General features: G+C 41.9%; 5 protein-coding genes across 7 annotated transcripts; 2 read left to right on the top strand and 3 right to left on the bottom strand.

Moving 5' to 3' along the window:
* Positions 1-774: 774 nt before the first annotated feature.
* Positions 775-1,596, bottom strand: RB195_015322 (uncharacterized protein; the record flags this gene model as incomplete). The annotated part of the gene is made up of 2 exons (XM_064205980.1): positions 775-918; positions 1,510-1,596. 2 exons carry the CDS (start codon positions 1,594-1,596, stop codon positions 775-777), a joined length of 231 nt encoding a protein of 76 aa, XP_064061861.1.
* Positions 1,597-1,600: 4 nt separating this feature from the next.
* On the bottom strand, positions 1,601-1,999 carry RB195_015321 (uncharacterized protein; the record flags this gene model as incomplete). Its single annotated transcript, XM_064205979.1, has 3 exons — positions 1,601-1,726; positions 1,777-1,881; positions 1,952-1,999. 3 exons carry the CDS (start codon positions 1,997-1,999, stop codon positions 1,601-1,603), a joined length of 279 nt encoding a protein of 92 aa, XP_064061860.1.
* A 3,358-nt stretch (positions 2,000-5,357) lies between these two features.
* On the bottom strand, positions 5,358-5,738 carry RB195_015320 (uncharacterized protein; the record flags this gene model as incomplete). Its single annotated transcript, XM_064205978.1, has 1 exon — positions 5,358-5,738. One exon carries the CDS (start codon positions 5,736-5,738, stop codon positions 5,358-5,360), a length of 381 nt encoding a protein of 126 aa, XP_064061859.1.
* Positions 5,739-8,567: 2,829 nt separating this feature from the next.
* RB195_015319 (uncharacterized protein) lies at positions 8,568-16,290 on the top strand (the record flags this gene model as incomplete). 2 transcript variants are annotated; one of them, XM_064205976.1, is made up of 12 exons in its annotated part: positions 8,568-8,692; positions 8,941-9,043; positions 9,103-9,205; positions 10,460-10,525; positions 10,622-10,731; positions 10,800-10,925; positions 13,171-13,279; positions 13,389-13,448; positions 14,824-14,891; positions 14,959-15,072; positions 15,934-16,101; positions 16,158-16,214. In XM_064205976.1, 12 exons carry the CDS (start codon positions 8,568-8,570, stop codon positions 16,212-16,214), a joined length of 1,209 nt encoding a protein of 402 aa, XP_064061858.1. The 2 variants fall into 2 exon arrangements, with proteins under 2 accessions (XP_064061858.1, XP_064061857.1); XM_064205977.1 differs by lacking the exon at positions 13,389-13,448 and adding an exon at positions 16,278-16,290 and having other exon boundaries at positions 8,580-8,692; positions 16,158-16,210.
* A 2,208-nt stretch (positions 16,291-18,498) lies between these two features.
* On the top strand, positions 18,499-22,456 carry RB195_015318 (uncharacterized protein; the record flags this gene model as incomplete). 2 transcript variants are annotated; one of them, XM_064205975.1, is made up of 4 exons in its annotated part: positions 18,499-18,609; positions 20,084-20,191; positions 21,903-22,049; positions 22,391-22,456. In XM_064205975.1, 4 exons carry the CDS (start codon positions 18,499-18,501, stop codon positions 22,454-22,456), a joined length of 432 nt encoding a protein of 143 aa, XP_064061855.1. The 2 variants fall into 2 exon arrangements, with proteins under 2 accessions (XP_064061855.1, XP_064061856.1); XM_064205974.1 differs by having other exon boundaries at positions 22,407-22,430.
* Positions 22,457-22,481: the final 25 nt, after the last annotated feature.

Here is a 22,481-nt window from a genome sequence, read left to right as displayed (position 1 = left end):
GTTACGTCAACACAAATCTGCCAAATCTGCGGGAATTGGAATCAACCCGTTAGAGTAGTGCGTTCACAGACAGAGCCTAGCTTATACAACTTGATGGCGTTATGTGAAAATTCCACATTTTATAGTTTCAACCGATTTGCAAAGTTGACTCCTCTACGAGCATAACTGGATCAACCCAATCAGGAAAATACTATCTAGTTCTAGGTTTTTTCCAATTTTTTTCCCTAGGCTGGTTCGTAAGCCACACAGCTAAATCGCAAAGAGAAAATCACCGAAGAATTTCTCGGTCTTCCTGTTCTTTCATTTTTCACAGGTGTTCTCCGGATTTCACAGGTGCTCTGCGGAGTGAGGAGTCTCTCCACGCTCTGGTACTTCTACAAACGTTCAAGTCTCGATTTTTTTCAAAGCCAGCATGCCTCGGCACTGTATACTTTGAGGTTGATTATAATGCGTTAAAAAGAAGTGTTGATCAAGTTAACTTCCCTCAACTATAATCATCGCATGATCACCCCTGAAAAAGAAGAAGAGAATGTGTGAAACCTCTGTTTTTGCGTGAGAAATTAGGTATCAAAATCATAATGAGGAAAATTACCGCCTCTTTTCCCAGAGACAGTTCTGGAGACAAATGTTTGATCGAATTATCTCCGCTGGACCGACTAGTTGCTAATCTTCTTTATTGTTTGCATGAGATAAGTGTCTCATTGGTTTAAGGTTTAAAGTTTCGATGGTGTTCTCGCGGATGGTAGAAAACGGGGATTCGGACGAGTTTCCGTTTTAAAAAGACGCACCGGTGATTGTGTGATTTGCTGTTGTGTTGCAACCATTCCAAGTGAAAGCCATGAAGAAAAAAGTAGAGAAGAATATAGCACAGAAAAGAAAAAGTGGAGATATTAGATGCATTTCCCGCTTGTCAACAACCTGAATTAAGGATTGCTTCCAGTAGGTCACACCAAAAGATGAAAATATTTCAAAGAAAGGAGAAATAACAGTTGAAAGTAGAGTCACGCTTGAACATTCAAATTTTGAATAATTCAACAAGAACGCTCAAATTTTTGAAAAGTTCACGGGTAAGGAGTCGAATAGTTTTCATTTGTTTATATTGAATGGTCAAGTTTCGTACTGATAAATAGGGAAGTTTTAGTAGAAAGGAACGAAAGTACTACATAGGTTTGTATAGTAAAACAAAATATAACCTTTCTTTTTCAGTGAATTTTAAAGAACGAAAAAATACGTCAGAAAAGGATTGGTTGCACTTCATGTAAGAAAGGCTCCTGTACTCCTATATCCTAGGTTGAAGAACGGCTAAAATTTGTCTTTACGATTTTCTGTGGAAAATTTTCTAGGTGCAGCCGAGAACAGAACTTTTACAGGACATCACTTGCGTGAAAAACAGTGGGAGAACGAACAGTTATCGATTCCTGTACCTTCTCCTCCATGTTGCAAAAGGTACTGTCGAAGTTTTCAAATTTCTCAAGATCTGATCACTTTAGAGGTATCTTATTTTCTTACATTTTTTTCAAATGAAGAATATGCAGTTGTTTTCGATCTCTCTTCGATCATACATGTCTGCACGAAGCGCGTTGATCGATTCGACATCGAGTTATTTTGGGGACGTCCATGTGTAGATAAACATCATTATGTACATTGTTCTTTGTTCGTAAAGATCAACAGTGACGTTAATGATGGCAGATACTCTCTTAACTTCTCGAGGATGGATCCAGACAGCCTAAAATGCGATTTATCCCCACTTAATCTGGTCTATTTCTTTTGACCCACCCAGATCGCTGGAATCACCCAGCGTTTCGATTTCTCTTCGACCTCCCCAAGTCGCCGACAGTCCTCGCTCATGCGGCTGGCGATGCATTTTTTGCTACTTTCTTCCTCGAATCATGGTAATTAATCGACTTTCTCTTTCCATACGTCATAGTTCACATGTAAATGGGCCCCTCACCTCTTCAGCGTTTGATCTCTGGCCTTCCACTTGCGAACTCTCTTGCATCCTAGCTAGAAGCAGCCTGCTAATTGGCGATTTTTCCTAGGTTGTTCTTCCAGGATTTCTTGTCCACGTTCTCGCAACAGTACCCTGCAATGTACGTTTTTCGCTGCTCACTTTCGAATGATGAACGTGACATTCCAATTTTTACAAAATCGATGTTTTGCAGCGCCCAACTCTGTGCGTGGCAGTTGTTTGTGCGGCGCAGAGAGCGCTGAGCCGACGGAGTGCGCCGCAGCGCCACGCCCACTCCCTATTGATAAGCCGAAGGACCTCCACCCGCTGAACTCCCTTCATAGTGATTCTCGTCGGCATGCGATTACGTCCGGACATTTATCTTTTGTTGCTGGACATTATCCTTCGCAATATTTCTCGCAGGCCGCTTCTTTTTCGCCAAAGCGGAGCGGCGGCATAGCGTCAGCGTCGCAGACGTCGACGGGATTCTAGTGCTCCGTCGATCTCGGCTGGTTTGCACCGTTTTCCTCACTGAAATTCCTACAGTTGCTTGATTTCCGAGTGGATTGCCAGTAGCTCTTGTGCCCTCTCCTTTACGCATACAGTTTGGTTGAGGGTGATGGACTCGTAAATTGTTGTCCATGTTTAGGAGAGCAGCAGTCATTCACAAGTTAATGTTTTGTCGCATACCTACATATTGGATTTTTAACTTCTTAAGAAAAAACTATCATAAGCAAAATTTGAGTGGTAGGAACGCCCCAAAACCTGAGTCTTTCGTGAAATAATTGGATGTTTCTTTTCCCTTTTCCTCACTCTTCGCCTTATTTTCCCAGGTGTATGACGAGCAAGCATGAGGGGAAGACCGGAGAATATGCACCAAGAAGATGTCCTTATTTGGCGAGGACAAAACATAGATCAGTGCTTTTCTCGGATTTTTCTTCTTCTGAGAGAAATAGAATTTCCATGTGTGATTTGGGCAGGAAATATATAGTTACTCGTTCTACACTTTTAGTATTACGAAGCCCTCTCGTAAAGCAGAGCTGAATATATTACATATATATATATATATATATATATATATATATATATATATATATATATATATATATATATATATATATATATAAATATATATATAAAGTTAGGTTGTATAACAATGTTGAAGAGATGTTGCGACAAGCCATTCGTGCTTTTTTCGACTTTATATAGTTAACCTCAATTCACCTTCAAAAAATTTGCCATAAATTTGCCATTTCCTTCAGATTTTTTTAGACCTTTTTTTCCCACATTTAATCTTCTCGTGTGGTGAGCAAACGTGATGTGTAACAGATTGCCGGGAAGACGTTCCTACGTTGCACGCATAAAAAAAAACCGACTAAATTCTTTCCAGGATGGGTTTTTTTTTACTGTTGCACTCTGCTGCTGTTATCTCGTCCACTCATTTTCCTGACGGTTTTCGTTCCTTGCAGCCTCGCTTGAAAACGTGCTGTGATTCTGCTTTCCTCATTGCTGACGCAGGCTAACTGCTGCTCTGTCTGCTCCATTTTTTTTTCGCCAAGCACAGTTGTTTTATTGGCGATTGCAGTAGTCCAGAATCCATCTCCTCGTATCCATTGAGAACAGCCTTAGATTGCTTCATATGAGAGGTTTTGGGACCATGGTCAATCTCTTATGAGGGATGTACGAATACGCCGTCACCGGAAGCGCTACACTTCCGACGCAGGAAAGGGTGCACTTATTGGCGTTAATACAATTTTCAGGGAGCTAACTAGCCAGCTAGGTCTCCTAGCCTGACTACTGTTTCTAGTAAGATATAACTACTACTGTTCTTACTACTCTTTGCTTCTTCTGTCACATTACAAGGATACTAGCACACCTCCTTGTTCAATGTGCTCTGATTCTCCCAGGTTCAAGTTGGAAGAGTTACTGTTCTTAATCACTGCTATGTGCGAAATTAAGCGTTCAATGCTCAGGAAGCTTTCAGGTATCGATAGGGTTCCTGGAAAAGTACATGCGCACTATCCTGTAAAGGGAAGCTCTTTTCACTTGAAAGCGCTGATAGTTGTTTCGTTTGAAGGTAACAGGTCTTATTTCGAGAAAGCGAGAACGTTTCGTATGTTTGATTTATTTGAACACTAAATGTGGATCTTGTGACTGATGAAGGATTACGGTGGTTGAACTTTATCTGGGAAAATAATGCAGATGCATCCGTCCAATGAGAACAGTAGAACCGGCACTACGACGATCCGAAAAACAAAGTCACTTGATGAATTTACCTCTTTTACTTCTTTCTATCTTTTGTGTGGAATCTGTCAGTTTATTGTAAGAATATATAGTCGGTTCAAAACGACATGAAACACGGACATTTGCGCAAGCGGCTGCGCTCAAAGCGGAGCGGTGGAGCGTAGCGGTTGGGATCGTGTAAGGATCCACGCTAGCGCCACACAGCTCCGCAGTTCGCCATGGTCCCACCTCGACCGCTGTCTCCACCGCACCGCTTGCGAGGGCGGCCGCTTGCGCAACGGTCCGTGCTTCATGTCGTTTTGACCCAACTATACTTACAGAATAATTCCGTCTTCCATCCTGCCTCTGTTCGGCTGGATATCCGTGAATGGAATCGTTGGTATCGGAAAAGGTCCATATCTATTTCCATTCCCAATCCTGCATCAGTTCACTGAAGGCAGTATATCAGGAAAACGAAGAGGTTGGGTTCTTGTGGGGCAATGTAAGATTCGAGCCGCAGTATGAACGTACCCACGCTCACTTCCCCTTCGTCGTCCTAAAGACTGCGCGGTAGCTAGCCGTACCGAACGTTTGTCCCTACGAGGTACGTCAGGACGCGTTACCTTGTACTCGCTCGGTGTTCGTTGAAAAATCAGTGAAGTCTCCTCAACTGCCTATTCAAGTAAGATCTATGAATAGGACATCAATCGGTCAACGCTACCGAGAGGACCTGAGTGTGTGCAAGGACGGCGTGTCCTAACGTACCTCGTAAGAATTAAAACGGTTCTCACACCGTTGTTAAGGACGACAAAGAGGAGTTGAGCGTGGCCACACTCATGTCGTAATTTACTTCATACTTCACTAACTTTATATTGCCCTCCAGACATCCGAACATCGTCAGTGTCGTGATATACTGCCTCTAGAAACATTCGAATGTTTGCTGTTACCGAACTAGAGAGAAAGGGAGGCAAAGTTGACGCTCCGCATAAAACCTGGGGATTAATCGATTGAACAAAGTGGAAGAAATGACAGTCAAAGTGTTAGAGAGAGTTGTTAGAGAGAGCAGCAAATGTACTCGTTCTGCGTTGGGTTGTTTTTTGTATGTCGAGTGATTGTTGAAACAGCCCGCAAAAGTGCGGTGGCCTCAACCGAAGCGGTAGAGTTAGTTTACCGCAGGGACAGCAGTCTACTGTATTCGAATCGATGCAAGGCCTACTCCATGCATCGACTGCCGCACTGCTACCACTCCATATTCATCGTATTCCGCCAGCGATGAAGTCCTACCTTCAGTGGCTCGCTCGGCAGTGTTCAGTTTACGTCTTGTTTTGTCCTCTGTAACGTCGGTCAAGGATTTAGCTGGATGTGCAGGTATACAGCGTCGAATGTGTTCAACCGGGTTGACATTGTGTGACGCTGCCGCAATTCCCGTTCGCTCACTGCCTAAAGACAACATATCGCATACCTGCCGGTGTTGAGATTTCTCCAAGAATAGATGAGGGTATGTGGTTAGTTTACGACCATGAGCGCTACCACGTTCAATTTTACCTGGTGATGCGGAATAAAGCATGAGAAGCAGCCTAGATCCAATCTATTCCTCCTATCATGAAATTTTTCACGCGATAGAACGCAAACTATTCCAACTGACGTCCGCAATCCAACCAATGTAGCTCAAATAAACAGCAGAACCTTACCAACCTGTCCAACCGCAAATGCGTTCCGGGTCTACCACTCGTAATAGGTTGCATCGTTGGAGACGTGGGTGACATTGAGATTTCCACACACTTTTTCTTCAACTCACTGGTGGGATTTAATCGCGATCACAGTTATAATCGTGTCTACGCCTGCGTATTCTTGATGAAATCGCAAGATCGTCAGTTTTGTGGCACTTCAACTTTGACGCACACACTCCTTTCATCCGCTCTGACCTCATCGAAGCTGCATCGCGCGCATCCGATTGTACGGACACATTTTGAGCCGACCGTAGTTCAACATTGTCCGTACAAAATCAGCTACTTTTCTGCAGTGTCGAAAAAAAAGAACTAAAACTGAGCGTGAATGTGCAGTACTGCTATAGTATATGTACGTCAGCGACCAGCAAGCGTTTGGACAGTCTTCAGGTCTTCTCTTCGTGAAACGTCGGTATTGGATATTGTACTTATGTTTTCTTGTGATGTTCTTGTTTATTATTGGCATTACGTTTTGACAACTTCGTCCTTATCAAGGTCCCGAAGATGGTTCGAGGTCTTTGATGCCATGTATACCTCCTCCTCTTTTCTTGCCAACCTTCGATATCGTTCTAAGCACCTGCTAAAGAACACCAGAAGGAAAACAACTGACCAGTCTAACCGACCAGCGGAGCTGGCGAACAACCTCAGAGATAGTTACCCAAGGCGAGATCTACGCACTGTGCAGTATCCTTGCCTGGATAATGTTAAGGAACTGCATGTGGGACGATCTTATAGCTCACAGAGTGTCACAAACGGGATCAAGTCTCATAAGGAATTGATAAGCAGTTATTTTAGTGTCCTTGGATGGATTTCTGACGAGAATCCATCCGTGAATGTCAGAAATGTCTGGATGATTATTGAAGTCACAATATGTAGTCACTACATGTTCGTTACATTCTATCTCTACGTCATCTTATCTCTATGCATCTCTGAATTTTCATATTTGTTTATTATCGATTTCGTCCTGTTCAAACAAATGTTGCAGCAATGGAACTAGTCATTAAAGTACCATCACGGATACTTTTCTTCCTGTTTCTGTAGCGATCGCTTTTTGGCTAAGTGACTATGAAAGCAGTAGATGATCTTACAGCTCAAAAAAGCGAATGCTTGCTTTGTGATCCTCTCAGAACAGCTGCTTGAATCTATAGTAGGGTCAAAACGACATGAGCCATGTACGCAATTGCGTACGCGGCTTCCCTCGAGGCATAGATGCGATAGTCGGAGCCGGAGCTCTGACCCCCTTCACTTTTGAACGGTTAGAGAGAGGACCTCCTTCACGTTTGAACGGTTGGCGAAATTACCCCCTTCACTTGAGCTGCACCCCATGAACTAAACCCCCTTCACCTGAAGAGGGTCCGGCTTCTACCTATCGCACCTATGCCTCGAGGATCGCAGCGGCTAGGACCATGGTCACCCCTTTGCTAGCACCGCCCATCTCTGTAGTTTGCGACGGTCCCAACCCGGTTCTAACTGCTGTCTCCACCGCGCCGTTTCGAGCATGTACGCCAGTGCACCGTGCTTCATGTCGTGGTGACCCGACTATATGTTATTACAGTTCGATTCGGTGCCAGGAATTTCCCAAACTGCTTCAACTTCAAATTTTTAATGAGTGGTGAAGACAAACGACGTGAGCACTGCAAGAAGTCTGGAAGTTTAGCGCTAGCCGGACGTCCAGACTGGTTGTATATTATATATTAAGGGAATAAAAGTTAAATCCATGCAATAGATCTAAGATATGTTGTAGATTTTTCCATGTTTGGTTCGTCTTTCTGTGAGAATATGTTTAAACGTTCCAGTTCATTTCAATATACGTAGCAACAACAATGAGAGGTTTTTCTTCCATATTTTTATTCACACCATCTAAATTTACAAAACTGTGCTTAGTTTGTAATTTTATGTCAATTTACAAATTTCAAACGTCTTCAGTCTTCCTAGCTTCCTAGTTCTACCCAGTTTTGATACTTCTCATCGTTTCAATTTCAACACAACGGGACAACGGTTTCTCGTATCGCGACGCTGTTGCAGCGAAGGGTATGTACATCCGTCCCGAATCGTTTGATGTCATATGCCAGCAATTACATGCGTCAGTAAATTTAATAATTCAAGAACCAGTGATATATTAATTGAAATCCTAATTTTATTAGGTGGAGTTGCAGTCCTCTATCAATATTTTAAACTGGGGAACTTCTGCAATAAATTCTGAACGACTGACATTGATTGTGATCAGAAGATACACTTTTTCTAGTAAATAAATGTTTGTTGCCTTGCACCCTCCCCTATGCGTTTAATTACTAAATAATAATATTACTAAATAATAATTTCATTGTGACAGTAAGCACTTTAAGTGTTAATCGAGAACCACATTTATTTCCTTACAGTCAGTTTTTTGTAAATAAGTGCATGACAAGCAGTTAATATTTAGAAAAGTTCTAGAGATGCCAATTTTCTGATACCATCCCAATTTTCCCACCAACATCGCTATCCTGCCTGGAAACGGCTGTTTTGTGAAAAGCACGATTAGTGTTCTACTTTTCGGAAACTGAATCTTGTTTTATTGATCGCCAATTCGAACAGTTATATCGCAGTTAACTACAGTTATATCGCATGATCATGGGTCTAACATGAACGGAGAGTTTAACCAGGATACCGTATACTCGACATGACTCACTATGCCTTGGAAAATGTTAGTGTTTGTGGTTGCTGACATTCAACAGGCAGCCGAACGTCTTCTCCTCTGGGACTCTGCCCTTGGTCCGAATCATTCGTCCAATGGTTTTCCAAGGCCGCGAACTGAGTAAGAAAAGGCGGCGAATCGGTCGGCTTTTTTTCCCGATCGCCAACGATCTCTCGTCGAAAATCGATGTGAAATGTAGCACAAACGAACGGCGGCACGCAGTACGACCGAGCTGCACTCCTCGCGTTCCCCGCACCAGTATTGTTATTCTGTTTGAAATGTTTACTTCTACTATCGCACCGCTATCACGTATACGGGAGTCGCTGTCGTGATTCTCTCGTTGTTTCGGTTCATTTTTTAAATTGCAGGCCAAGCGTGATGTCCCCTCTTCGAGTACTTGTCACAGGTGCTGCCGGCCAAATCGGCTACTCCCTCGTTCTGCAAATTGCTAAGGGAGATGTTTTTGGCAAGGTAATCAATACTTTTACAATTTTCCCGTTTTCTCTCTTATTCAATGTTCGATCATTCAGGATACACCAATTGTTCTCGTTATGCTTGACATTCCTCCTATGGCCACCGTTCTGGAAGGAGTGCAGTTTGAGTTGCAAGATTGTGCCTTACCAACTCTACACGGTAGGAGTTTTGATGCTCACGCCAGTATTACACTGGAAAAGGGTGGAGAGGACAAAGAATCAACGTCTGCTGTTTGGAATGTGACAATGTCCAGATTAAAGTCCGTTTCTTATTCAAGTCCTCATAAGAGAGGTGTCATGGAGCATAATTCCTACAGCAAATAAGAGATATCCTTGGGTTCTGAGAGTTACGGAGATCTCTGTGGTGGTCACATACTCTGTGTAATCTTCCATTAACTTAGAATGGCTTCCGGCTAGTCATTACAACACTCATTCCCATACTTACTCGGAATTTCAAACTTCAAGTTCTACGATGGGTAGATCAATGGTTGAAAAATAGAACACAATAGAATAAAAATAGAATCAAATATGGGGAGAGAGTAGAGAAAAGTTATTGTAATGCGGCCTGAAAAAAAGCAACCAAGGCCGTTTGTGAGCTTTTTTCTTGCAGAAACTCTTGCATACATAGTACTTCATGCATTTTTTCTTTTTTTTTCTCAGTTTCTGTCTGTAAAAGAGAAAACAAAAACACGAGGTTCTTGGAGCGATTGAATTCCTCAGCTATTGCACACCAAGCACATAAGTTGACCGTTTTTCTTACCACGGGAACGTGTTTGTTTTTAGCTGATTACTGTACTAGATTAGTAAAAGTTTAGCTAACCATGATGTGTAACCTGATGTGGTTAGGGATGTTGAAAATATAAAATTATTTGTTTCTCAAGTCTAGAATCCAAAATAATTGGTCTAAATTTCAAGGTGTATCCTTGACCCTATACCTTCTTTTGCCCTCGCAGCTGACCAGACAGAGGAGCATGACGTAGTGATCCAGTGAAGAATAGCCTGGGACCTTCTCTCGCATAATCGGTGCTTATCAAGATGTAGTCGCTGTTGCCAATGACACCGTAGTGTAGTTGCACCACTATCTATTTTGCTTCGCTCCCGAGGAGATTTTGGAGACTGAAAAAAATCAAGGAGCAAATACCTTCGTATCAAAAGATGCGTTTAGCAGCTGAACATTTGGAATTGCATGAAAAAATTTATTTGAAAAAAGTGTCCTTTAAATTATGCGAATTTGGTGGATTTGTTGCGATTTGGTATCCTGAAGCCCAATATTTCTGGTACTGACTAAAGTCAGGGTGGTCTTTGAAGGGCTGAGAAAAAGCAGTAATCTTTTGATCATTCTGCTCTTTTATTCATTTCACCGCATTTCGTTCAACATCCGTTTTTTATGCGATTCTCATTGAGCTACTTCTAGGTGTGGAATGCGTGACGACAGAAAAGGAAGCATTCACCGACATCGACTACGCCTTCCTCGTTGGAGGTGCGGTTTTCTTTGACGAAGACGAGCATTGATCTGTTGTAACCATAGAAAACGGAATTTTTGTGGTTTGATTACTTGCTATGAAACTTTTTTTAGCAATGCCTCGAAAGGAGGGTATGGAACGTAAGGATCTCCTCGCTGCTAACGTGAAGATCTTCAAATCACAAGGCAAAGCATTAGCCGATTATGCTAAGGCCACCACCAAGGTTACTTCGAACTTATCTCTCTCTCTTCTAACTACTGTATAATATCAATATATTCACATTTTCTTTAGGTTATTGTCGTTGGGAACCCAGCCAACACGAACGCTTTCATCTGCGCCAAATATGCTGCCCCGAAGATTCCCGCTCGCAACTTTTCCGCAATGACTCGCCTCGACCACAACCGAGCAACTGCTCAGGTTTGTAGATTTTTTTTTTGGTAGGACGAGAATATTTGGCAGCGCTGTGCGGGAGATTTATCTATGCAACTTTAAAAACGTTTCAACCTGGAAGAAAACTATCATGGATATTTTTGCGTGATAACAAAGTCTTTCAAAGACAAATCCTACAAGGGTAAATGAAAGAGAAGAAATTCTACGAGATAACAACAAGAAAATAAAGTGAATAGATTAGCAATATAGATAAAAATAAATAGGAAATAATTATAAGCTAATAGAAATGATAACTGCTATTCGCGTAATCTATTGAAATACATAGTAGATGAGTATTGGTCTGGAAAAAATGTGTTCACAGCTTAGTGGACCTCTTCCCCTGGGAGGATTTTTTGTCCTATCTTTTATCATCTTCTTTTTTTTTAATCATTCCTGTTAACATTTGGGTTTGGGACACATTATGCGCTCTTACCGTTGCTTTCTGTAGGCGTATTGTCTTTCAACTGTATCAAGCGACATGCTGACTGTCGTATTTCAACTCATTTATGTCGTCTGCCGCAGAACCTCAAAAAAGACTGAATTTTCAGCAAAATTTCAGAAGTGCATGTCCATTTGCACTGTTAGAATGTTCCTGGAGAATCCATGCCATGTTCGGCGCCATGTTCAATAGTTTCCAAATAATCCATGTAATTCAGTGAACGCAAAGACCTCTGCATTGAGCGGACAAATTGTTTGCGTAGTCAGGCTGAGTTCACTGTGGTTTTGGAGCTAGCAAGGGGCAGAATCCCTATGTTTTTCTGCAATGCACTCTTAACTGTATGAATTGGATCGCCTTAAACAATTTTCTGCATCTTAAGAAAGTGTTTAAGTCCAGTACATACTTGCATACAACATTAATGTTGTTTAAAAACAGTTAATATATGACTGACATGTTTTTGTCATACTGAGGACATTTCCACAAATTTTAGTAAATTTAATAGCTAAAAATAATCATCCTCAGTTTTTCGTAGTAGAAAAATGGCGGAAAAAGTTTCTGGTATCGAAGCTTTTCATAGTCGTAAGAATGTTGGTTATCTCAGTCCATTTTTGAGAAATTAACCGTTTCATGTTGCCTTCGTTACTGATTTAGTTTACTTCTTTGAAATGACCGTAGCGTTCACTGAAGTTGCACTACGAGGGAATTTTTCAAATTTTCCCAAGAAAACCTTGGTATTAATGCAAATTAACCGAAACTAAGATTTTAACATAAACTGTGGCTACTCCAATATTCCCCTCTAGTCTTATTATTCCTGCTCACCTTTTATCTTTGACTGCAGTAAATGTGACCCGCATTGCGTAGCAGCTCTTACGTACATACTTATACATATCAGCTGCCCACTTGCGCTAAATGCTAATAAACGCTAAACCTGCGTTCCTCCTGTTAGAAGAGTTATTCACATAAGAACCTACGTCGATCCTGTGTATCCTAACCTTTACTACTCTTGCTGGAGTTAAAACACTCGCGGAGTGACTAAGTAAAGCTTCCTCAATAAATTTGTGGCCACCGTATGCGCTAAGATCTAACCCGAGGAATCCCTTTATCAATAACAAGACGGGAGTCAGCTATAGCCTCCACTGGGAGGGAAACCCTAAATAGGACAGGAAAAATGTATTTGTTCTTTTTTAAGCGAATTTTCACGTACAGCGAAACGAATATTTTAAGGATAGGGATTTTGTTTCGTACAACATGTACAAAAGTATGTTAACCGCACCATACATATACTGTAAGCAGCGTAACACTAAATCAATCTTTGTGCATCCTTAAAGGCATCACCCCACGAATCTGAGGTGGTGCAGATATCAGGTGGAGTATTCGTATACGGGATGGGAGACTACGGAGAGGGAGGTGATTCCGTCCATTTCTTGTTAATTGCCGTAAAAAACGGCCCGGAAGATGCGGCGCCGCACAAGACTGGCGCACTCCAATCTAACCTCCTGTACAAAATGGTGCGCCAAAACGAATCAAGCCGTATCTTCCGGGCCGTTTTTTACGGCAATTAGGAAGAAATGGACGGAATCACCCCCCTCTCCGTAGTCTCCCATCCTGTATACGAATACTCCACCTGAAATCTGCACCACGTCAGATTCGTGGGGTGATGCCTTTAAACTGTTAGAAGAGACATCAGAGCAGAGTGCGTTGAGAACAAATCCTCTAGTCAACTATGTGCACCGATATGTCGGTGTAATGTTACATCATCGCCCGAGGGCATCGTTTCAATATTATTATTTGCAGCTGGCATTGAAAGCAGGAGTTTGCATCGGTGATGTAAAGAACGTGATCATTTGGGGAAATCATTCGAGCACTCAGTTCCCGGATGCAAAACACGCCGTTGTCACAAAGGGTGAGTTTCTCATCTTAAAAACAAACATATTTTCACGGATACTAAAATTTAGAAAAAAAAGATTATTTGAAAAACTTCTGCCTGCAAATTTTAATCAAAATTTTCGCAGAGTTGGATGATGATTGGTTGAAGTTCGATTTCTTGAAAAAATTTGTATCGGCTGTAATTGGTAAGTTCTTCGAGCATCAAGCACAACAAAACTATTTGTGAGGTTCAGCCGTGAACCGGAAAAAAAAGAAGATGAAATACAGTAGCTGCAATGCATACGTTCTATGCTAAGCACTCCCTTAATGGTTTAGCAATCTTTTTAAACAAAAAAAAAAGCGCAACCATACGTAGTAGTTCCGGGTTTTAATACGGCAAGACGGCTGAAAGATTTTCGAATCTTTATGAAGTTGGCACAGTTCACTTTTGTATATTGTTGATGAAGCCAATGGACTCAAAATCATAATCGTAAAAAGTAATCATGAAGCTTATGCTTTCAAAAAAACCCAAACTTTTATAAACATGGAGAAGGTGAGACAATAAACCAAGCATACGTAACAATCTATTACAATTAATTATGTAAATTTAAGAATTCTGTGTACATTTTACAATGCTTATTTCACTAAGAACAAATTGTCGTCTGAAGTTAAAATTGAAATTCAAAAAACTTAGTGATTTAAGTGATCTTCCGCGTGAGTTTCCGCTTCTGATCATGTGCTGATATTAATCGAACGTGTTTGCGAAGGGCGTGTCACCCATTTATATTTAGAAGGAAACTTCGATCAACGGTTCTTATTTTTAGTTTTGCCGTTAAAATAAGAATAAAATAAAATAAATAATAAATAATAAGTAACTAGCAGTATTTTTTTCAGAAGTAGGTAGATTAATCAGTAATATTTTGCGATAGATTTCAATTCATGAATGTGTATTCAGAAGTTTGAGTCGATTTTTGAACGTTCAAAATCCTAATGGAAAGAAACTGACTGCGGCGTACAGGTGTGCTGCGTGTGTGATGTGTGTTTAGGTGGTTTTATGGTTCCGAGGAAAGAACTGCGTGTTAGGAACCATTCTGTTGTGAAACCAAAGAAGTATTCTAGAAACATTGGTGGTTTATCTGTCTCTTTCGCAATAACGTCTATAAAATTTTTCCACAGTTCTTGATAACGTCTAGCTATGTACGTCGCAGTTATTGTGACATTTATGGGCAAATAGTCTAGGAGATCATAAAGTCAGAATTCTCCGACCTTCTAGGGGTTTGGAACGGTGGAGAGGGAAATAGTTTAATACTGGTAAAAAAAGTCAAAGTTAACGGTAAAAAAAGTTCCATGTCTATGATTTGGGAGGGGATAAGATTTTGTAACACCACATCCTATTTTTTGCATTCTTTCTAGAATGTGATTTTGTGGATGCTAATTTTGTGATAGGCTAAAGTAAATCATTGTAATAATGTGATGTTTCACAATTTTCTTTGTATAATACAACTTTTACACAACGTAGTCTGCTTGAGAATGCTAAATCTTTGAAAGGTTTACAACTTTTCCCGATTTCTCTCATTCCAGGAGGAACCAGCGTCGATGCCTATACCGCTATCAACGACACCGCTTATCTACAAGGACCATTCATCTCGGTAAGTTACCATTGTGTTTTGTTTAGATAAAATAACCACGATCATTCATTCGCGTTTTTTTTTTCAGACAATCCAGAAACGTGGAGCTGTTATCATCCAGAAGCGAAAACTTTCTTCTGCAATGTCGGCTGCAAAGGCTGCATGCGACCACATCCACGACTGGCACTTCGGAACCAAGCCTGTAAGGTTATTCTCTGGTATGAGGAGGAAGCAAAAATCTTTTGGAGATATTCTGCAGACTATAAGTCGGGATAAGGAGAAAAATCCTAGCTTTATGAAGGTGAAAAACAGTGTTGACCACAGGGAACAGTCATGAGAGGTTTATTCTTAACGCTAGCAAGAAATTCTAAATATGGGTTCTCTCCAAAACGAAATTTGTCGGGAGATATATTTGCATTTATAAATTGTCAGATTTTCTTTATCCACCAATGGATGCGAATGTTCTATTTCTATTTTATCTAATGTTTTTTCTAAACAGTTCTTTTTAAAAGAATTGCTAGAACCCAGAGGAATCGCGTTCAAAGGGATTGGCTGAAGAGATAATTTTTTTTGTGGCCTGCTAAAGAGCATGCAAATAATGGTCCTTTGAGTACAATTTAGTGAAGTAAAGGGAAGAACACGGTAGTATTGATGCTGTTGTAGTAAACTACTTTTTTTGTAAGAATTAAGCAACCTTTAAAGATGCATTTGCTTACATTCTCTTAGTTGAAATTTTAGTGAAAGTTTGCGTCGCATTTCACAAATACTGGCACTCCCATATGGAAGAGATGTGTCTTGTAGCATATTTTTAAAAAGAAAGTATTAAGCACGCGGAATAAAGCTGGTTTTATTGCTGTGAAATAAACAGTGTTGTTTGAAAGAGGAAAATAACAGTCGCGTCTATGAAGTAGTTAATCACCTTTTTCAAAAAAAAAAAAAAATTGAGGACACTTTAAGATATGATTTTGTCCATTAATACATAACGATGATTCGAATCCTAGTATTTTTGAAAATCACATCAGTTGCTCTTTTACTCCGTAGCGTGGATCTTAAAACATTCCAGGGAGAGTGGGTATCGATGGCTGTGCCTTCTGATGGCTCGTACGGTATTCCCGCTGGCCTAGTCTTCTCCTTCCCGGTCACTATTGATGGAGCCACGAAAGAATGGAAGATTGTCCAAGGTCTCTCCATGGATGATTTTGCCAAAGCAAAAATTGCTGAAACACAGAAGGTACGAGCAATTTCCATAATGATCCGCACAGCGATTGATTACTGGGCTCTTTTCAGGAACTCGAAGAGGAGCGCGACGACGCTCTGAAAGCTTGCGAAGAAGCGAACATGTGAGCCGACGGTGACCCTCATCTAGATCACTTGCCTCATCCTGGTGTATGAGCTGTTTTTTTTCAGTAGAATAACGTAGAAGAATGTGTTTTATTTTGCATGGTATAATATATGCAGACGGTTAGAGACGTTGACGTGTGTTTTTGTTTAATAAATATGAGAATTGTTTTGCCAGTGGACTGCGGAAATTTGAGCTGAACATTTGACACGAGCTTAGCGTTGCAAGAAAGTTTCTCGGATATCGCTGGAACCTGTCTGCAACACAACAAACACAGCGAATTCATCATTAGACTCAAGAACGGGAACGAGTGTGCGATCAAAGGGCTTTTATGTCGGGTACATATTTCTTCACACGCACATACCCTTTAAAATCTCACAGTTTCTCTATCGTATATTGATGATCATCCGCCTTTGTCTTCAACATGTATATGTGCTTATGTATCTATGTGCTTCATCTTTTGGTAGGGTTACAATTTTCCGGGAACGGAAATCGAAGGATGGACTCAAGGGATGACTTAAAAGAGAACTTCAGTTCAGTGAAAAGATTGAACCGTTTACGCTTTAGGGAATGCCTAAGGGTTCGGGAAAAAATGATAGCCTAAAGAGCGAGGTCGAGAAAATAGGGTGCATCGGAAACTAGTTCCCAGTTGAGGTGAAGAGAGATAGGGGATGCGGGTAAGCTCGAGCTTGTGGTGGGTGATGGAAGCGACGTGCACCCCACGTTGTGGTGGATAGTGGTCGGTCGTTTTTCTCGGATTGTAGCGGCCAACTCGCGGAGCTGCAGCGCGTAGACTTTGGAGTCGCCCGTCTGGCTGTCAGGCAGCCGCTCCCACCATAGCGTTTCTCACGAGTTTCACAAGCACAAGGAGAATATTCCGTTAGTGTTGACTCGGTTGGGGCTCCCGCGGTGGCCGAATGTCTCAGAGGAGCCAGCAAGCACACCGATTATAGTCATCATAAAGAACCCATCTTTCGTATTCCATGAGAGTATCCCGCATAAACTCCGAACGACGCGGGCGAAGCAGTAATTATTGACGTATGCTGATCCTGCGTAAACGGTTGGTCTCGATCAGCGAGTGCGTTGACTACCCATCTAGGCACAACTACCCAGTAGCCAAATGCGTGTTTGTGAATGCCGATGGTGCTCTTGGCAACGCAGAGTTGTATTATCTACGTTGTAGCGTGCAGAAACCGCTCCACAAGAGTGCACAAATCATCGCCGATGTTTACGTACGGATGTCCTGTGTGTGGCAAGTCTTCGAAAGAGAAGTTTTTCGGAGAAACCAGTTGTTGGCTATAGGGTGAGTAGTTCCCTCACTTAAGGATTCGTTGATGTTGCAGATCATCTGACCTGTAGTATGGCTTTCCTTCAATTCGTAGATACCTATAGAAGGGGGTGCGACGGGTCCACCGGCGCCAGATACCTATAGAAGGGAGTGCGACGGGTTCACCGGCGCCAGATAGCCTTAATATGGGGTGCGACGGGTCCACCAGTGTCGGATTAGTGCGCCGGCACCAGATACCTACAGAAGGGGCTGCGACAGGTCCCGCGACGTCGGATTGGTGCGCAATAACTTCGTGTGCATGACGCAAAAGATAGATGGTTGCAGTCGTTTGATAGCAGTGGTCACTGGACGCTTTGCTTTTCATCTTTATGACTCCTCCGCGTGCCTGTTTCCTTCTTCGTTCGCCTCACGTTTGTAGCATGCCGCTCTCAGAAAGTGGAAACACGCATGCAAACGCGCGCTTAAATAGTAGCAAGATGTTTATGTGATCTGACGTGGAACGTTATCTTTATCAGTAAGATGATGTCTTTCACGTCATTTTATGCCTAAACATCATGCTTTGATAACTGTTGGGGGAGAACAGGAGGAAAACCCATATTTCGAGTGATGCTTTTAAATTTCGTCTGTAATGTCTTGGTAAGGAGTGTTTGAAGCTGAAGTTCGAATGTTCTCCAAATGTAGAACTGACGAGTTTAGAAAGAAAACTGTGAAATCTTTCGCTTTTAGTTATAATATAAAAAAGGAAGAAAGATTGTTGGAGATACACAAGTCCAATTTCATAGAAAACGGCACTAATATTAATTTCCGTTGATCAGTGAAGGCGAGCGAAGCAAACAGCGCAGAAGGTCTGAAGTCCGACTTTAGCCGGGCGTTCAGACTGGTTCTGTATATAAAAGCGGTTGTTGTTACTCAGTGATCAGTCATCTTCACATCTCGAATAAACAATATGCACAGTCAGTCTCATTCCTTATTTTGTTACTCGTCAATCATCGGCTTTATGAATGAAGACAAGTGTATTCTTGTTATTTGTCTCATATTTTCCGTTCTCTGTGCAATGGGAAGTGATTTATGATCCGCCTTATCCGGCAAAGTACAGAACGTGCCCGCCAGAAGTGAGTAGAGCTATTACTGCCATAATTCACTTCGCTTGCTTATTTCTTGTGTGACATATTTTGGAAGTTTCTTGCCAAAATGCATAGGTACACTGGACATAGCCATACGGTGAGAAACGCGAGAACAGTTGTTGTGTTGACATTCTTGTGACCTTTTTTGACTACTGTCAAGGATCACTCAGTCAGTGATCCGTCCGCCAGGCATAATTTGTTGGATCAATTGGAGCACGAGTGATTTTGATATGCTTCTGCATGGGAGGTGTGGTGATAAGAGACTGCACTGCGATACATGGTCGTCAGTTTGAAATCGCATTAGAGCTAACCAGGGAGTTCTTCTTCCGTGGTACCATGCGTGTCTGAAAGGATGGAACACTGATTTGGTACATCGGCTAAGTTCCGCAAGTTGTTGTGTAGCTGCTTATGCGTTTATACACCTCCGCAAACAGTTCAGAATTGAAAATGAATGCGTTGAGACTGATAAGCGATTTTTACTAATCGTTATCCTTGTGCTTCTGCATTGGTTACTTTCCATTCACTACTGCCCTCATGATCTGTTGCTCCCTAGAAGCGGTTCATTAAACTTCCCTGGTTGATCCATCTTATTGATTCATTGAAATTGGTGCACAGAAGTCGCAGAAGTACGAAGGGGTCGCATGAGTCATAGTAGATGAGTTTTAAAGGCAGCATACCACGAATCTGAGGTGGTGCGGATTTCAGGTGGAGTATCCGCATACGAAGTCGTAGATTATGGAGACGGGGTGGTTCCGCTCATTTTTTTCTGCATCACTGCAAACAGTCGCCTCCAGAATGCTGTTTGGTACGACGACATCTATTGCAACGCTCCACCCTTTGCGCCGCCTCCGCCCTGCGATTCGTCGAAAATCAATTCGTACTGCTCTGATAGGCAGTAAGGGACGCTACGCGTGCAAGGGTGGGGCGCTGCAATGGAAGGCGTCGTACAAAACAGAATTGAGGGGCCGGCTGCTTGCAGTGATTCAGGGAGAGATGAGCGGAACCACCTCGCTCTCCATAATCTACGACCCCGCATATGGATACTCCACCTGAAATCCGTACCACCCCAGATTCGTGGTATGTTGTCTTTAAAGAGAAAATGTGTGTCTCTTGTGTGTTCTAACACACTCCACAGGCTAACAGTGCCAGTAGAGTACACAGAAGCGATGCATCGCTACCGATTGGTGTTCATCGCTAGAGCGCTACATCGCGGCGTCTTTCGGTCGACAGTCACCAACTGGTAGAGACGCGATTCCAACTCTCCTGCGAATTCTGCTGGTAGCCTAACCAGTGTTTCACCACAAAGGCTTCCATGTAATCCTAATCCCTATCCTATCTCTCCATTCCAAACACAATTCACCTCAGGCTTAGTGCTGGAGAAAGTTTTGTCGACATGGAATTTTTCAAGATAAGATATAGCGGAGAGAAAGTAGATTTAACTCGTAATCTCGGTACATTACAGGATCCTAATGGAATATTTGTTTGTGTGTATATGTCCGTAGAAAATTGTGGAGTGAAATCTGTCAGATTTAAATTTGTGAACGAATTTCCTAAGCCGAAACGGTTTAAGGTGAGTGTGGATTTTAAGAAACATAGCCAACGTGGAACGAATGCTAACATGAGGACACGGCTCCTCTTCGGAGAATGCGTGCACTGTGCTCCCTTCACGGTTCGTGCAATATTGTCTGAATGGGAATCCATGGTCTTAGAAAATTCCTTTCTATTAGTTTTGTTTGCTTTGCACCTCTGCAATCAATTTGTAGGAATTTGACTTTTTTCTCATTTTCAGCGTAATTGTATACAATTTCCATTTTTTGTACTAAAAAAAAGGCTTGTGTTAAGATGGTTTGAAAGAGTCATTCAAACGCGCCCTCTTTGGCTTGTACTTTGGCTCAAAAACAAGAAAAGTCCATAAGGCACTGAGATGGTAGTTTGCGCTAAAACGTCGACAGAACAAAAAGATCTTAGTTCATTTCGTTGTTAGTCATTAAGCGTAGTTGAATCGGTTCATTCGGACAATTCTTGCCCCTAATATTCGTGGTGTTTACGTTGTAGAAATAGCAGCGTGACTTGTTTATGGAAACAAAGTGCGGAAGAAGTTTATCCTTCAAGTTAGAATTCTGTAAGTGATTTAATCGCTTTCGAAGGTGTGAAATACAGTAGTGAAAAAACGTTACTATCGTGTTCTTCATCTCCGAAAAACTCCAAATGGAAAAATTTCTGTTCTTTAGCCTTAAAGGCATCATCCCACGAATCTGAGGTGGTACGGATTTCAGGTGGAGTATTCTTGTACGGGATTGTAGATTAAGGAGAGGGTGGTGATTCCGTCCATTTCTTGCTAATTGCCGTAAAAAACGGTCCGGAAGATGCAGCGCCGCACAAGATTGGCGCGCTCCAATCGAACCTCTTGTACAAAATGGTGCGCCAAAACGAATGAAGCCGTATTTTCCGGGCCGTTTTTTACGGCAATTAGCAATAAGTGGACGTAATCACCCTCCTCTCCATGATCTACCATCCCGTATACGAATACTCCACCTGAAATCCGTTCTACCTCAAATTTGTGGGGTGATGCCTTTAAACTACACCTTCATCAAGTCATATATGCCGAGGCGTTGTATGCCGTCCAGAGTTCGATGTTTGGTCGTAACATAGGAAAACATGTAGAAGAAAATAGGCGCGAAATAAAAAAGCACAAGCATCCGAGCGTAGCATACGATCCATTATACTATAGTCGGGTCAAAACGACATGAATCACGAGTGTAGTTGCGAACCCGCTCGAAACGGCGCGGTGGAGGCAGCAGTTGGAACCGAGGTGGGACCATCGCAAACTGCAGCGATGAGTGGTGCCAGCAAGGGTTTCACCCCGTCCTTAGCCGTTACGCTGCACCGAAGCGGCTCGAGAAAAGTCGCGTACGCAACTGCGTACCTGCTTCATGCCTTTACCCTTCAATACCGCATTTCGGCAGCTTCTGACCGCACACTTTATTAACAAGCCTATGTCGTTTCGCTTACTAGGTATCATCTTCGGAGCAGATTCTGACTTGAAGGACTTCGTTTGTAAGTGGGTCGTCAGGTGAAAAGGCAAATATTCGTGCAAAGGAGCACATTGTATTCGGTTATTATCTATATGTCCCTTGTACGCTAAAACATGCTAATAAAGCAGGACAGGGCTTGGCAGAATGTGCATGAAGGTCAATGGTTTCCTGAAATTATGTTATCTCAGATTTGTCCACCACAATGTTGCATTTCTATACAGCTTTTGTCGGAATTGTGTCTTTCAGCACAAAAATAGTATGACTTACATCATAAAAGACAAAAAGAAACTTAAGAGGAGGGAGAAGAATCCTCGAGTCTATTTCACTGGAATCTTGCACTACTGCCGCCTCGTTGATGAAAGTTGCCCTAGGATCCGAGATTTCGAAATGAGAGTTAGTCCCTTTGTTTTCTTTTGGAGCTTTGTGTCCTACACCGTACAACTTCGAAATATCTTGGGAGTGCTGTATTTGAATGACCCGCTTCGTAAAATTTAATGCAACTTATCATGTCATAATGCTAATTAATTGTTAATAGTTTATGTGAAACTTAATTGAACCGTGCTACGTATTTTTGTTTTGCTACATCACCGTAGAGTCTGTGACGTAGACTTCTGAACTAACGAAAGTGGTGTATTCTGTCGACAATGACTGATTAAGGAAAGCATTTGTGGGAGATGGTGGGTGCATAATGCTGTAAATAAAGGGTTTGCTGGTTCATACCTCGAGCTCTTTAGCAATTTAAATTTACAGATATTAGTCATGATATCACTATGACACCAGCCGGGACACTTTATCACTAGTAACAGAAACTATGCTGAAACGTTG

Source organism: Necator americanus, chromosome V, assembly GCF_031761385.1.
Source record: "Necator americanus strain Aroian chromosome V, whole genome shotgun sequence".
Lineage (NCBI taxonomy): Eukaryota > Metazoa > Nematoda > Chromadorea > Rhabditida > Ancylostomatidae > Necator > Necator americanus.
Note: the sequence above shows the minus strand (reverse complement) of the source record. Positions and strands in the feature narration are given on the sequence as shown.